The 16931-nt window shown below is 37.6% G+C and overlaps 2 protein-coding genes and 1 long non-coding RNA gene across 3 annotated transcripts in view; 1 reads left to right on the plus strand and 2 right to left on the minus strand.

The window, feature by feature from the left end:
- LOC134804333 (protocadherin-16) overlaps positions 1-2927 on the minus strand; it is a 33982-nt gene extending 31055 nt beyond the window's left edge. Inside the window, exon 1 of the mRNA XM_063777342.1 lies at positions 2823-2927. Coding sequence (XP_063633412.1) covers positions 2823-2889 — 67 coding nt within the window. The 5' untranslated portion in view covers positions 2890-2927. The remainder of the gene's footprint in view (positions 1-2822) is intronic.
- The window catches only part of LOC134804928 (uncharacterized), a 273322-nt gene that overhangs the window by 205735 nt on the left and 50656 nt on the right, over positions 1-16931 (minus strand). The window lies entirely within an intron of this gene.
- The window catches only part of LOC134804782 (zinc finger protein 37-like), a 58827-nt gene continuing 56842 nt past the window's right edge, over positions 14947-16931 (plus strand). Inside the window, exons 1-2 of the mRNA XM_063778018.1 lie at positions 14947-15705; positions 16132-16272. Coding sequence (XP_063634088.1) covers positions 15119-15705; positions 16132-16272 — 728 coding nt within the window. The 5' untranslated portion in view covers positions 14947-15118. The remainder of the gene's footprint in view (positions 15706-16131; positions 16273-16931) is intronic.

The following is a 16931-nucleotide window of genomic DNA, read 5'->3' on the forward strand; positions in this document are numbered from 1 at the left end:
CAGTGTTGGGCATTCAAGAATAAAATCATTATTTGAATAAGAATTCGTAGGAATAAAATCATCTCGATTTTATTCCCGTCAAAAATATTCAAATAATTTTGGTCGGGAATAATTCGTATGAGAAAAAATTGAATGAGAATAACTTATTCTTAATCAAATAAATATAATCATGATTTTTAATCGAAATAATATTCCACGAATAAAAATGTAGTCCGGGTACCGTATAGGTACTAATTACGTATAGTTAGGTAGATGTAATAGTAGTTAGTCTCTTGTCTAATTTATACCTATTTTATGGAATAAAATCTTACAAATTGACTGTCGCATAACGCATAGTTTCAGTAACCGTATTATTTTTAATTTACTAACCAAATCATTAGGTTAAATTTAGCTGGTCTAAGCGCTTTGTCTCTATCACTCTTACATATTAGTGCGAAAGAGAGACGGAGGTAGCGTTCCGTTGACGTAGCGCAAACGATTGGCATATCGGCTACGAACCCAAGGTGCCTAGCCAAGATGACAATTTTTGTTTTTATTTTAATAACCAAATCATTAGGTAAATTTAGTTGTTCTGGAGGCCTAGCCAATAGGCCAATCGCTTGCGCTCCAACAACGAAGCGCTTTCTGTCTCTATCACTCTTACATATTAGTGCGATAGAGAGACAAAGATAGCGTTTCGTTGTCGTAGCGCAAACGTTTGGCATGTTGGCTACGCTCTCAATGTGCCTAGCCAAGATGCCAATTTTTGTTTTTATTTTAATAACCGAATCATTAGGTAAATTTAGCTGTTCTGGGGGCCTAGCCAACATGCCAATCGCTTGCGCTCCAACAACGAAGCGCTTTCTGTCTCACTGTATCACTCTTACATATTAGTGCGATAGAGAGACAAAGATAGCGTTTCGATGTCGTAGCGCAAACGTTTGGCGTGTTGGCTACGCTCCCAATGTGCCTAGCCAAGACGCCAATTTTTGTTTTTATTTTTATAACCAAATCATTAGGTAAATTTAGCTGTTCTGGGGGCCTAGCCAACATGCCAATCGCTTGGGCTCCAACAACGAAGCGCTTTCTTTCTCTATCACTCTTACATATTAGTGCGATAGAGAGACAAAGATAGCGTTTCATTGTCGTAGCGCGAACGTTTGGCATGTTGGCTACGCTCCCAATGTGCCTAGCCAAGATGCCAATTTTTGTTTTTATTTTAATAACCAAATCATTAGGTAAATTTAGCTGTTCTGGGGGCCTAGCCAACATGCCAATCGCTTGCGCTCCAACAACAAAGCGCTTATTTATTAGTGCGATAGAGAGACAGAGAGAGCGCTTCGTTGTCGGAGCGCAAACGATTGGCATAATGACTAGGCCCCCAGAACAGTTAAATTGTAACCAAAGATTTGGTTATTAAATTAAAAACAAAAATTGTCATCTTGGCTAGGCACATTGGGAGCGTAATATCCAACATGCCAAACGTTTGCGCTACGACAACGAAACGCTATCTTTGTCTCTCTATCGCACTAATATGTAAGAGTGATAGAGACAGAAAGCGCTTCGTTGTTGGAGCGCAAGCGATTGGCATGTTGGCTAGGCCCCCAGAACAGCTAAATTTACCTAATGATTCGGTTATTAAAATAAAAACAAAAATTGGCATCTTGGCTAGGCACATTGGGAGCGTAGCCAACATGCCAAACGTTTGCGCTACGACAACGAAACGCTATCTGTCTCTCTATCGCACTAATATGTAAGAGTGATAGAGATAGACTATGCGCAACTCTACGGAGGGTCAACGTTTGGTATGTTGGCTAAGCACCCTGATCGGATGATAGAACTAGATAGTGTATAGCGGAACTCTTCAATGTGTACTATACCTAAACTATAGTAACAAATATCAAATCAATCCGACTTTTAAATAGAAGGGTGAAAATCAACTTATAACCGAATGTACTACAAAATTTAACTTAATTCTAAATAACATTTTAATTGAATAAAACCTTAGTTAGAATAGGCCCACTTCTAGAATAATTATTCTGTTTTTTATTCCGCATTTAAAATAAGAGTCACATGATTTATTCACCTTAATTTTATTCTAAAATAACTAGTGCAAGAATAATTCTAATTCAAATCGATTTGAATAAGAATAAAATTTCTGTTTTTATTCTTATTCTTATTCAAGTTAATTTTTGCCCAACTCTGATCTTTGCAGCTAGATTTAGATCTCATCACATCCGATAAGTAATTTAAACAATGAAATCATAAACAAGAACACATTAATTTCCTAGGGTAACTTGTTTCCAAAACTATTACATTATTTCATAAATGTTATTTTAAGTACGTACTAACAATACTATGGACCTTGTTGTCTGAAAATAAACGCATTTTATTTTTATTTTATTATTATTTATTTATTATAAATTAGGTAAGTATACCTATAAGATATATATTCGAAACTTTACTAACTACTTCGCCGTCCACCACCTGTTACTTATTTATTGTGCGATTGGTTTAGAATTTGATGTAAGACTAATAGCCATTGACCTAATTAAACAAAGCTCTGCTAATGCAGCCTACTTGCCCCTAATATCACTTTTGTACGAGTAGCTAAGTACTTTCTTTAGCATAATAATCTGTTCAGTAAACCTATATCTGATTAAGTCTTTAATGATTGTGTCGATACCTGTAAAATAATTACTAACAATATTTCATAGAAGTTAGCTTATCCCGTTTATACCATATAAGTTTAAATATATCTAACTAAGCACTATAATTCAACCCTTATATTTACAATCTCATAACTACTGAAATGCAATGAGGTACAAGAGAGACATAGATACCTTGAGCATGAGTTGATATGGGCGCGGCCAGTATCAGCAGCCCCAGACCCAGCGCTGCGGCGGCCATTCTGCCGCTACCGCTTCAGACGCATGCCGATGATCGGAGCTGCCTTACTTCGTAACCGTCCTAGAACAAATAACAATATCATTATAACCAGAATCCAACGGTTGAATAGACCGTAAACCAAAGGTAACGCACAGAGCGGCATTCGGAGGTTCTTAGTCACGAAACCCGCATTTGGGAACATTAAGGATTAAGGAAGTTCTACGGTCTTAAGGATGACTCACGTTATACCGGGCCGTGTCCGGGCCGGAGCTTCCGGCGCTTACTTTTCTATGACATGACAGGCGATCACGTGATGCTTTCCATAGAAAACGATGCGCCGGAAGCTCCGGCCCGGACACGGCCCGGTGTAACGTGAGTCATCCTTTATTCGAGAAAACACAATTTTATAGATTACAATTTAGAGTTTAACTGTCACAAATGGATGTATTTGTTCGTATAGTTTTAATACTTCTACCTATACACACATATAGTGTGCTCACGAGGAACCCGGAGGATTTTAACATTGCATATTAGGTATTACATTTTTTCCTTCTTTTGGCCTCAGAAATGCGTGGTTACATTTTTCGGGTTCCCCGTGAGCACTTTGTGAAAGAACACAGTGAAAACTTCTAGATAGTAATCTTATATCCAAAAGTAATCACGCACAATTTTTGTTCATGTACCTAGTAGTACCTACGTAATTCATGATACGTTTCACCGAATAGAGAGCGTGAATTATTAGTCGAAATTGGAAGATTAACATGCCGTGAGAATAGTTCCTTAGATGCATGAGAGGTCACCGGATCACCGGTCATTTTGAGCACCGACGAAAAGGTTGCGTGATGCGATGCATGACAACGACGGCTCGAGTTGCAAAAATCGAGATCAAATCGAAAATACGAATCCCGTACACATCAAATAGTGAGGTGAATGTACTGTGTACTGTGGGTGTTCACCTATACTACACCACAACAGCCGTTGGTCTAAGTCATACATATAGCACCGGGCTGTATTTAGAAAGCGGAAAAAACATCAAAATCGCTGCAACCATCGCAGGCTGATTTCGCTTTCTTGCGCTGCGAATCAAGATTCATTTACATGTAGGTATTAAACCATTCGAAGCATTGTTTCCAAAAACTCTTTACGTTACTGCCATTGCGACAGAGTAATTTGCGTGATTGAATTTGGTTCCTAAGAATTTCTGGTATTTTATTTTATTATAATTAATACTCTATGTAAGTACGGTACTTAGGTACTTACCTGATACACAATGCACCCAATGATTTGACTGCTGAAGAAAATCGGAACTGATAGTGCCAAACCAAAGTTGGTACCTATTTACTTACAGTTATGATTGAAAAAAGTAGGCAAGTATTTTCGTCACGTTGGTGTGTTGAAAATTTTGGTGTTTCACTCGAGCCGAGAGGTAAGTTTGTTTAACCCTCGTGCCTTGAAACCCTCGCAACGCTCAAGATTCTACTTCTCGAACAATATTGGAATCTAAGTTTTATGAATAAATATAGCAGCATTAAATAGTACCGGAAAGGACCTAAGCTTACAAGAGGCGTAGTAGAGTCGGGAACGGATTCAACGGATAGAGGAAATAAAACCTGCCCTTACAATTTGACGCACATGACTGCACTACAGAGCGCGATCAGGTAACGTTGAGGGGCGTCACGGATGCTAAGTTTTCAACTACCTACCTACCTATACCATTGCGTAAATACAATCCTACGACAAGTTTAACTTTTATCCTACCCAAGTCCTCTCCTCAGTACACATTTAAATGCTGTATCCTGTATCCTTTCTTCTATACATCTAAGAACGTAGCACAAATTTGAAACTATGGCTATTTCAAGCGCCCAGTTGTAGTGAACAATTGCCTCAATTGGCAGTATTTAACCGTATTGAAGGATTTTTTTATTTGACCAGATCAGATCATACTCACTAAAGATTCAGGTTCATGTATAATATATGGGATATGCTAATAGTAGTACGGGCAATAACAATAAGTAGGTACCTAAGCTAATTTTAATGAGATCGACTTTAGCACGTGCGATGTAAATAATATCGGGCAAGGGTTTTGTAAATACACTAATTAACAGACTAAAAAGTGGGTAATAAACCTAACAGTATTGAATGAGAATTTTAACGAACTAAGTTAATTACTTAAACAAAAGGAATTTGTAATAGGTAAACCTGCAAAAGTATTTTTGCCTAGTTGCGTTATAGTGTTGAAGGTACCTACTCATATAACGTGTCAAAACAATTTGCACTTACGCGGTTAATCACACCGATGCGAATTCGCACGTCGCTTACCTAAGCGACATGCGAATTCGCTGCGCTGTAATTCCTTCTAGTTACTAGCTTACCAAGTTGTTGCCAGTGGTGAACAACTGAGATTTATTTTCTCACCTTTACCACCGGGAACAACTGAGAAAAAATTCCCACTAATTACCACCATAGTGATCTAGGAATACTCCATGGCGTTGTGCTTTGTTCGTGCTCTACGAGCACCAAAGAGTAAAGTAAGTAGAGGTTTATTAGGACACTTTAAATTTTGCGATATCATCATAAATTTGACGGAAGCTTTTTTTAAAAGAAGAATAAAAGAGTCTTTAACCAGCTATTAGCCGGGGGTCAAAAATAAGGTTATAGATTATTGTTTTACTTTCTGTCTTTACATTTAACACAATTTAGATAAAACACTATATTTTTTTATTTTTTTAGTCTTCATCAGCGAGAGAAGATGCACAAGTTACTTTAAAAATCGGCCAAGTGCGAGTCGGACTTGCGCACGAATGGTTCCGTAACATTACGCAAAAAACGGCAAAAAAATCACGTTTGTTGTATGGGAGCCCCAGTAAAATATATATTTTATTTTGTTTTTAGTATTTGTTGTTATATTAGCGGCAACAGAAATACATCATAGTCTGTGAAAATTTTAACTGTATTACGGTTCATGAGTTATAGCCTGGTGACAGACAGAAGGACGGACAGAGAGACGGACAGCGGAGTCTTAGTAATAGGGTCCCGATTTTACCCTTTGGGTATAGAACCCTAAAAATATGTAAGTTTACCTATAATATGTAGGTAGTTACCTATATTTGAAAAGTTCTTTCCATTTATCGATTTCAGATTATCCTGAATATTTCTACCAAACTAGTCTGGGTGTCTGGCGACCTACGAGCTGGCGCATTTTTTGCACAAAAACTCAGCCTCACTGTGCAGAGGGGGAACACGGCCAGCGTTCTGGGAACAATGCCTCAGGCTAATTTAAGGCTAGATTTATGATTTATTTATTTTGTTATTTAATTCCTGAATATTTTCAAAAACTGTTCTCCGTAAAAAAAGCTGTTCGCAAGAAATGTGTCATAAGTAGGTAGGTTCATTCAAGTAAGTATACTTACATCGACAACGTCATCCGGCAAAGTACCTACAGGATTATTGCACGATTATTGTTTGTAGTAGGTAAAGCTCACCGTCTTTACAATAGGTATGATCCTTTGGTACTAATGTAATGCCTACATGTTTAGAGAGACATTGTTAGAACGTTAAATTGAGAGACAAAAGCAGTTGCTCATTCGCTTCCATCACTTAGGCATGATGTATTGGCGCGTGCCTAACTGGGTCTCCCCGTTGGCTCGTCATGGTGTGCCGACTTTTTATACGCTACGGGACCGCGGCCACGACCATCGCACTAAACGCACCAAGTACTATGCAGTCAACATCTATATCATACGTAACACACGAAAGACGATGTTTCTTCCATTGTAGTTTTAAATAAGTCTGCAGGTATGGCCTGGAAAATGAGACAAGAGAAAACTGTTACCCCCATAAGTACAATCGGGGACATTCCCGGTGAACCACTTCAGAATTTTTTTACCTCGAGCCATACGAGCGAGTTAAACTCCGCCTCCCATAGAGATAGATAACTAATTACGATGCATTTAGGATTCTTTATCTTAATAATGAAAAGAATAAAAACGGGTACTTAATGAGACAAACAATAGGTAGTAAGGACAGTTTTTTAGTTGTGTTGTTTAGGTTAGGCTAAGCTTCGCCTCCCCATAAAGATAACCTATTATGATGCATTTTGGATTCCTTTTCTTAAGGCTTCGTCACACAGGCGCGTTTACCGGGCGGGACGTGAGCGGGGCGCGCCGCTTTTACATATAAAACGGTCACGCCCCGCCCGGAAAACGCGACTGTGTGACGGAACCTTTAATTTGCAAATCCCCCGCCGCGTCTGTCTGTTGTGTTTGTATTATTGTTCGCGATAAACTCAAACACTACTGAACGGATTTTCATGCGGTTTTCACCTGTCAATAGAGTGATTCTTGAGGAATGTTTAGGTGTATAATTTGTTAAGAGCCAACGGGAGTGGTCATTTCTCCATACAAACGTACTCCTCGTTTTCCTCCGTGGTTTTTGAAGCTAGAGCAATGATTTTTTCAACACAGATTAATATTGTCAATTTCTGTGTCGGACCGTTTTGCTTTTTTTGATATTTATGTTTTTTAAGGCGCTAGAGCCCTTCAAAAATGGCCAAAATGGCCTAATTGACTATGCCGCAATGAGAGGCGTGGCATATCAATAAGCCAAAAAAGCAAAACGGTCCGACACAGATAATTTCTTAATCATTTAGATTTCCAAATTTGGTTACGATTGGTTAAGTTTTGGAGGAGGAAACAGAGGAGTACGAAACCTCGATTTTTGAGATTTTTACGCAGGATTTTTCGCCTTGTCCTTATCGCACTACTTTTAGGTGCCGCTTCCGTTAGCGAGACGGGTATATTTACCTAAAATATTTAAAACTCAGCTCCTGTTTCGTCTTAACCCGTGCGATGCCGGGGCGCGTCACTAGTTTGATATAAGGTTCCGCTTGATACCGTACGCGTTCTTAAGAAAAAGGGTTTTGGCAGACGGACAAGAATGTGATTAAATAAGGGTTTCGTTTTGCCGACTAAGGTACAGTCACCTGCAATAATATGTTACGCTTCGAAGGCCGCACAAATATGTAACACGCTCTTATGGCTCTACACTACAAATAAGATCGTGTCATTTTATACATATGTGTACCTACTTGATTTGGGTGTCCCACCCAAGACAGTAATTTTTCGACTTTTAAATTTATTCTAAGCTTAATTAAGGGCTTAATTGTTTTAGAAAGAAAAAACCATATCCAAGTTTTATAATCTGGAGAGACCTTTAGTGATCTATCCTGTCTGCCTTTTCAACTCTGTGAAAATATGCAACTACTTATTAATCACGAGAACACGAGCATTCGCTTGAGCTTCTAAGAGCAATGCACTTAATTTAAGAAAATTCTAAGAGCACTTGTAGTCTTGTACGAGTAGGTATTCTGTCAAATACTATAGGTAACATTGTTATTTAACTGTTAGTTGCTAGACTTCAACTTCACTTCAGTCACACCATTTAATAAACACATTACCCTCCTTTGCGTCGCGCAGTCGAGTAAAAAAGATGTGCAAGACTGGTGTCGCGAAAAATATTTACTTATGTATAAAACATGTAAGGTAAACGTACTAGTGCTCGACATGCTAATGCCCATTAGATGACACCTTGCTGTCACCTCTATTGACAATGACTTAAGTTTCAAGATGACATGTACTGGGACCGCGTCGAGCACCATGCTGTACGTTTTACCTAAGGTGTAAAACATGGAAGATATTTCTATTACTATACATAATGTATAACATGGAAGATATTTGTATTACTAGATAATGTAAAACATGGAAGATATATCTAATATAGTTCAAATTACCCCGCAGTAGAAATTGTCCCCCTGCACTTTACCATTTTTAGGGTTCCGTACCCAAAGGGTAAAACGGGACCCTATTACTAAGACTCCGCTGTCCGTCCGTCCGTCTGTCACCAGGCTGTATCTCACGAACCGTGATAGCTAGACAGTTGAAATTTTCACAGATGATGTATTTCTGTTGCCGCTATAACAACAAATACTAAAAACAGAATAAAATAAAGATTGAAGTGGGGCTCCCATACAACAAACGTGATTTTTGACCGAAGTTAAGCAACATCGGGCGGGGTCAGTACTTGGATGGGTGACCGTTTTTTTTTTTGCCGTTTTTTGCATTATGGTACGGAACCCTTTGTGCGCGAGTCCGACTCGCACTTGCCGGGTTTTTTTTCGGTAACTGAGGCTTCATGACTCCCCGCGACTGCGGCCTTGAACTATGGATAATTCTTATAGGTATCGTAATAAGGACCGTATCGTAATGTTACTTATTATTAAAGCATTAATTAAACTATAGGTATGTGTAATTTTTTAATAAAAATATAATAAGTACCAGAAAAAACGGCTAAGTAAAGTTGTATCCATAATTTTAAACGATACAGTTCTTATCATTCATCTAATTAATCTTAATTTAATGAATGTCCTTAATCTTCAATGTCATACAAACAACACCTTATATTAAAGCCGCGCTTTCTACTCACCTGATCCACATATAAAATTTTGCTCAGATATCCTGATAAATACGTACTGCACACGCGTACTCAAGTCGTAATTTATCCCAATTTGTATCACAAATACCACTCGGGTAGTTTTGCCAATTGGAAATAATGTTAGTTGACAGAAAAGTTCGTTAATTTGAATTTGAACGAACGGCGGGAAAGCGTCGCTGTTCGTGTGCGCGTCTATACGGCACGGCGTCGGTACGGCAGCGGCCAACTCGGCGTGAGGCGAGACTGACCTCGGTTCGGTAGGCTCAGGCTCTGGTGCGAGTGGTGCGGTGGTGGCGAGAGGGCGAGCTTTGCGAGGGTGGGGTCGCCACGGGCCATTGTCCGAGCTGCAATTGCAACCACTCGCATGAGTGTTATAGCTCTTACCCAGTTTTTTTGCGGGTACGGTTTTTTGCAGGATCAAGTTTTCTGTAGTATGCGTGCAGTATCCCGCAAAGAAAATGCTCGTTACTATATTCAGCATTACTACTACATACTACTAAAGCGGGATCCTGCAAAACTACGTAATCCGCAATCCGCAACCCGCAAAAAACTGGACGTAAGGCGAAAGACCTCCACGGGCATTACGAGAGAAGGTACCACTATACCTACTAATAGCATAGGGTAGGTAATATGTCAGATACTGTCCACTTATCACTTATAGATGCCAACTTTAAAATGCGAAAAAAAAATTAAAGTCTACTCTTACTTAAATGTATTATATATTGTTTGGCTGCTATTTAACTGATCACCAGATTTAGTAAAATTTAATACCAAAAATATATATTTTACCATCCTAAAATAATAAATGATCACCAAAATTATAACACCATTTTAATGTGAAATGCTTACCAATTTTATTACATTTTACTATCCTATTAAAGGAAATGACACCAAACTAATAATTATTAACCCAAAAATAGTAAATTATTACCAAATTTCAAACCCCATTTTAATGTGAAATGATAACCAAATTTTTACATCTTGCTATCCTATTAAAGAAAATGACACCAAAATAATCATTGTAAACCCAAAAATAGTAAATGACCACCAAAATTAGAAATCCATTTTAATGTAAAATTATAATCTAATTTTTAAATCTTGCTATCCTATTGAAGCAAATGCCTCCAATATAATAATTGTAAACCCAAAAATAGTAAATGACCACCACTATTGTAACCATATTTTAATTAAAAATGTGCAAATATTTCATATAGTTGGTCAAGCAAATCTTGTCAGTAGAAAAAGGCGCGAATTTCAAATTTTCTATGGGACGATAACCCTTCGCGCCTACTGTTTTCAAATTTGCCGCCTTTTTCTACTGACAAGATCTGCTTGACCAAGTATATATCGTTATCCTATTAAATTAATTAATGCACTTCGTCACCTTTTTCTAGTAGCATTTTATTTCTGTAACAGTCGCAGTTCTAACCTAACCTAACCCACTTTTCGAGTAGTATTTCGTTTCTGTAAGGGTCGCAGTTCAAACCTAACCTAACCCATTTTTCTAGCAGCATTTCTTTTCTGCAAAGGTCGCAGTTCAAACCTAAACTAACCCACTTTTGTAGTAGCATTTCGTTTCTGTATGGGTCGCAGTTCAAACCTAACCTAACCCACTTTTCTAGTAGCATTTTTTTTCTGTAAGGGTCGCAGTTCAAACCTAACCTAACCCACTTTTCTAGTAGCATTTCTTTTCTGTAAGGGTCGCAGTTGAAACTTAACCTAACCCACTTTTCTAGTAGCATTTCTTTTCTGTAAGGGTCGCAGTTGAAACCTAACCTAACCCACTTTTCAAGTAGCATTTCTTTTCTGTATGGGTCGCAGTTCAAACCTAACCTAACCCACTTTACTAGTAGCATTTCTTTTCTGTAAGGGTCGCAGTTCAAACCTAACCTAACCCACTTTTCTTGAAGCATTTCGATTCCGTAAGGGTCGCAGTTCAAACCTAACCTAACCCACTTTTCTAGTAGCATTTCGTTTCTGTATGGGTCGCAGTTCAAACCTAGCCTAACCCACTTTTCTAGTAGCATTTCTTTTCTGTAAGGGTCGCAGTTCAAACCTAACCTAACCCACTTTTCTAGTAGCATTTCTTTTCTGTATGGGTCGCAGTTCAAACCTAACCTAACCCACTTTTCTAGTAGCATTTTTTTTCTGTAAGGGTCGCAGTTCAAACCTAACCTAACCCACTTTTCTAGTAGCATTTCTTTTCTGTAAGGGTCGCAGTTGAAACCTAACCTAACCCACTTTTCTAGTAGCATTTCTTTTCTGTATGGGTCGCAGTTCAAACCTAACCTAACCCACTTTACTAGTAGCATTTCTTTTCTGTAAGGGTCGCAGTTCAAACCTAACCTAACCCACTTTTCTAGTAGCATTTCTTTTCTGTATGGGTCGCAGTTCAAACCTAACCTAACCCACTTTACTAGTAGCATTTCTTTTCTGTAAGGGTTGCAGTTCAAACCTAACCTAACCCACTTTTCTTGAAGCATTTCGATTCCGTAAGGGTCGCAGTTCAAACCTAACCTAACCCACTTTTCTAGTAGCATTTCGTTTCTGTATGGGTCGCAGTTCAAACCTAACCTAACCCACTTTTCTAGTAGCATTTTTTTTCTGTAAGGATCGCAGTTCAAACCTAACCTAACCCACTTTTCTAGTAGCATTTCTTTTCTGTAAGCGTCGCAGTTGAAACCTAACCTAACCCACTTTTCTAGTAGCATTTCTTTTCTGTAAGGGTCGCAGTTGAAACCTAACCTAACCCACTTTTCTAGTAGCATTTCTTTTCTGTATGGGTCGCAGTTCAAACCTAACCTAACCCACTTTACTAGTAGCATTTCTTTTCTGTAAGGGTCGCAGTTCAAACCTAACCTAACCCACTTTTCTTGAAGCATTTCGATTCCGTAAGGGTCGCAGTTCAAACCTAGCCTAACCCACTTTTCTAGTAGCATTTCTTTTCTGTAAGGGTCGCAGTTCAAACCTAACCTAACCCACTTTTCTAGTAGCATTTCTTTTCTGTATGGGTCGCAGTTCAAACCTAACCTAACCCACTTTTCTAGTAGCATTTACTTTTCTGTAAGGGTCGCAGCTGAAACCTAACCTAACCCACTTTTCTAGTAGCATTTCTTTTCTGTATGGGTCGCAGTTCAAACCTAACCTAACCCACTTTTCTAGTAGCATTTTTTTCTGTAAGGGTCGCAGTTCAAACCTAAACCTAACCCACTTTTCTTGAAGCATACCTAACTCACTTTTCTAGTAGCAATTCTTTTCTGTAAGGGTCGCAGTTCAAACCTTACCTAACCCACTTTTCTAGTAGCATTTCGTTTCTGTAAGGGTCGCAGTTCTATGCTAACCTAACCCACTTATCTGATAGTAGTTCGGTTCTGTGAGGATCGCAGTTCTTACCTAACCTAACCCACTTTTATAGAAGCATTTCGTTTCTGTAAAGGTCGCAGTTCAAACTAACCTAACCTACTTTTCTACTAACATTTCGTTTCTGTAAGAGTCGCAGTGCTAACCTAACCCACTTAACTGATAGCAGTTCAAACCTAACCTAAACTACTTTTCTAGTAGCATTTCAGTATGCTATTAGAAAAGTAGGTTAGGTTAGGTAGGTATGCGGTGCGGGGTACGGGGGGTTGAGCGGGAGGGGCTAGTAATTTTGGCGTCATTTTACTTTATTTGGTAATATGTATACATTTTTTGGTAATCATAGTGGTTTATTTAGGTGAAAATATCGCATTAATTTGGTCTTCAAGATTTGGTGATCATTAATGATTTTTGGTTATCATTCAATATATTTGGTATTTGAATACAATTTGAAGTGCAGTCATAATTTAAATGATGGTACTTTTGTAATTTTAGGCCTTATTTTTTTGGTGGTAAGTAAGTTTTTTTTGTAAGCATGATTTTTTATTTAGGGTACCAAAGTATTTTTTGGTGGTCATTATATTTGTAGCCTATTTGTCTGTATTGCTCATATTGTCTATTTGAGATTAATATAACGTGACCTTAAATAATATTTACAGTTTATTTAAAAACATATATAATTTGCAAAAGTAGTGTCATTTTAGTTTCTGTCCACCTATGAGCTAGTTTTCGTTCACGTATGAGCTTAGTTCCCGACCACTGCATTATTGACTTAAAAATCGATTTTATAGGGTAATTGCGTCAGTTTTCCATCCGGTGTCAGTTTCCGTCCACTAGACGGATTAGCAAATAATACATTTCATTTATAATTTGCTTCTTGCGAAATATAATTTTTATACTTGGTCAAGCAAATCTTGTCAGTAGAAAAAGGCGCGAAATTCAAATTTTCTATGAGACGATAATACTTCGCGCCTACATTTTTTAAATTTGCCGCCTTTTTCTACTGACAAGATTTGCTTGACCAAGTATATGTAGATAGATAAATTGTTTAGATATTAAGGATTGCAATAAGTCCAAATTTGTGCAGCAATGAAGGTTTATATTCAAATTTCGTCGAGTGGACGGAAACTGACACCGAACGAAAACTACCACAATGACCCTATTTCATTTTTATTTCTTATGTTATATATAAATCGTTTTTAGTTGGTTTTATTATAGCTTTTGCCCGCGACTACGACCACATAGAGTCTGGCACAAAGAGTCTGGCTACTGAAATATTACACAAATGTCACACTTTGTGTAGTAGGAATTATAGTTTTGATACTAGAAAAAAAATTGGATTTTCTGTGCACTCGTAAGGTACCTAAGGATATAAATTAAATATATACTTTGACGTGCACTCAAAGTCAGCTCACATAATTTCTACCATTATGTAAAGTACTGTCAACGATAAACACATATGTTAACACTTTCTCACCATATACCATTGTAACAGGGCGAAAAATGAAATGTAGGTGTAAATAAGACCTAGCCGTAATATTAATCCATCACCAAAAAAAAAATACATAAGTACTATGCCAAATATGCTAAATGCTATACTGGGTCAAGCAGATCTTGTCAGTAGAAAAAGGCGGCAAATTTGAAAAATGTAGGCGCGAAAGGATATCGTCCCATAGAAAATTTGAATTTCGCGCCTTTTTCTACTGACAAGTTTGCTTGACCATCTATAAGTAATATTTATAGAGCACTAACCTTCTAATTTGTTTACATTTGGTTTGGAGTTGTAAACATTGCAGATTTTCGTTATACATCGCTACACGTAGACATCGTACATTGTCGTAATTATTTACGAGCTTAAATAATAGTTTGCGAACCTCACTCAGTATAGACATTATTAATATTATTTAAAATAAACCCCTTATAAACCGCAAAACCGCAAACAATTTGAATGAATGATTATATGCTCTTTGTGAATGACATAAATACACTGATACAACAACGAAATATGTGTCAACATTTTTTGGCTAGCCAGACTCTATAGTCATGCATTCATATTCGTGATAAACCTCTGATAAACCTAACCTATGTCCTTCCGTGGGACTCAAGCAATTTTCATACCAAAATGCTAAGTATGTCGCATGGTCTATGTAGCCCATTAGACGACCAAGTTGCCATCTAAAAATAAGAAATTGAATAATGACAACCCTACCGTCAAAATGTCACTGATTAATTTTCAATTTCGCTTGGTGGTTGTTTCTTGTTTTTTTTATATCTGACTGGGTGCAGTTACTGAGTTTAACATAGAAATATGAAGATTTTTTTGACGCTGCCGGTTCGGTTAGTCTGGTAATTTGCCCAAAACTACGATTTTTTGCTTTATTTCCTCGCATAGAAAGCCATCGTTATGGCAGAACTTGAATCTTTGAATCCCGTCAGTCGTGTCGGAACCATTGGGTATATTAGTAAGATTGATGTGGAATTGAATATAAAGACGGAGGTTGAGATAAGGGTCAAACCCGAGCCACACGAATGCGTGACGTGCTCGAGCCGGGGCCGCGACGGACTTGATATCTATAACAGTAATACGGCTTCCGGCATCTCATTGTACGACTTCCTATACAAGTTCACACGCGTAGACCTCTCCGCAGCCGAAAATTGCCCCAAATATATGTGTAAGACTTGTTTTGAACTTATTAATGTCTTGGAAGCTGCAGAACTAGAATATCTAAAGCTCAAGCAAGCCTTTGAGGACATTCTTAGCAGAAATCCTTTATTTGACACAATATCCCATCCTGTTGAACTTGGCGCAGTAAAGACAGAAGTTTTTGATGAAATCTATAACACAAGGAATAGAGATCTTGGACCTGACTCTGAAGATGAACCACTTGCAGTCACTAAAAAGAAGAGACACCGAAAACCTGAAAAAACAAAAAAGAAGCTTTCAAAAAATGCACCTAAAAGAAAGCCAAAGAATGCAGACAACATTGAAAGGTCTGTCTCTATATTTTATTATGAACAACATGTAAATTTTACCTTTCAGTTTAAATCAGAGACTATTATAAATGTTTGTATTTTATTTGTGTACTAAAATAAACCATTATATGTAAGATTATATATTTAGAAATGTTAAGTAGCTTGATATGTTATGCCAGTGCCAATTTTAATAACAAAAACTACCACCTAGGCAGCTATGCAATGCCGTATTTGTTTAACTAATATATATACTATGATGTTTTCTTTGAATTTTAGTATTTAAGGGAGGTAGGGGACCATTACATGCAGCAATGAAGGGCAGTTGGGAGGCTCGGGCACTTCCTTGGAAATCAGGACAAGGGGGTGCCCGAGCCTCCCGACTGTCCCCTACCTCCCCTATTGAACTATTTAAGATACAAGATACATAGTTTTGCTTGCTTTTAGTTGGCAGTGCAATGTGTGTGGTAAGAAAGGAGATACTGGTGGTATTGTGGCGGAGGCAGCCCACAAGTTGGCTGTTCACAGCTTGGTTGCAGCCGCAGCCCCTAGCCTCGAAAATGTTAAGAGAGAAGATTCAACAGACGGGTAATTATTTAAAATATTTCAGATTTTTTTGGTGTGATATTCATAATAGTTAACAAAGTGATATAAAACTTGTAATCAACAAACTCTTGGTTGTTATGTAACTATTTAGTTGTGTTTCAAATGAGTGACATTACTTACTTTTTAATGGTTTTATGTATATATTAGGGATGTACTGACTAGTCGGTCTGAGACTGGTCGGCAAAAGTAGCCGAGTAGTTGGCTCTTTTTGAGTTATGAAAAATGTGACATTATAACAAATGTCAGCCAACATTAATATTTTATACTCAAATACACTACAGGAACATTCATAAAAATTTTAATATGGAATTCATGAGTAATCTGTTTATTTACCTTTTTATTTTACTTTAACTTGAGCAAGTTCAATACTTAGAATTTATTGTCAATTCAGTTTTTGAAGTTTTGAATGTTGGAGTCATAGGGTACGCAAGGTTCACAGAGCCACTAGTCATATGAAAGTCAGGTAGTTTTAGTCCAGATAATATTTCATAATTGGCTACAATTATAATCGTAATATTACAGTATCGTCGTAAGTACCCTTCTATTTATTTTAATGTGTATTTTTTTAGGTGGTTGAAAATGTCGATCTTACAAATCACAGGTCTCAGGTGCAGTAGGTCCAGATATTGGATTTTAAAAAA

Source organism: Cydia splendana, chromosome Z (genome assembly GCF_910591565.1).
Source record: "Cydia splendana chromosome Z, ilCydSple1.2, whole genome shotgun sequence".
NCBI lineage: Eukaryota > Metazoa > Arthropoda > Insecta > Lepidoptera > Tortricidae > Cydia > Cydia splendana.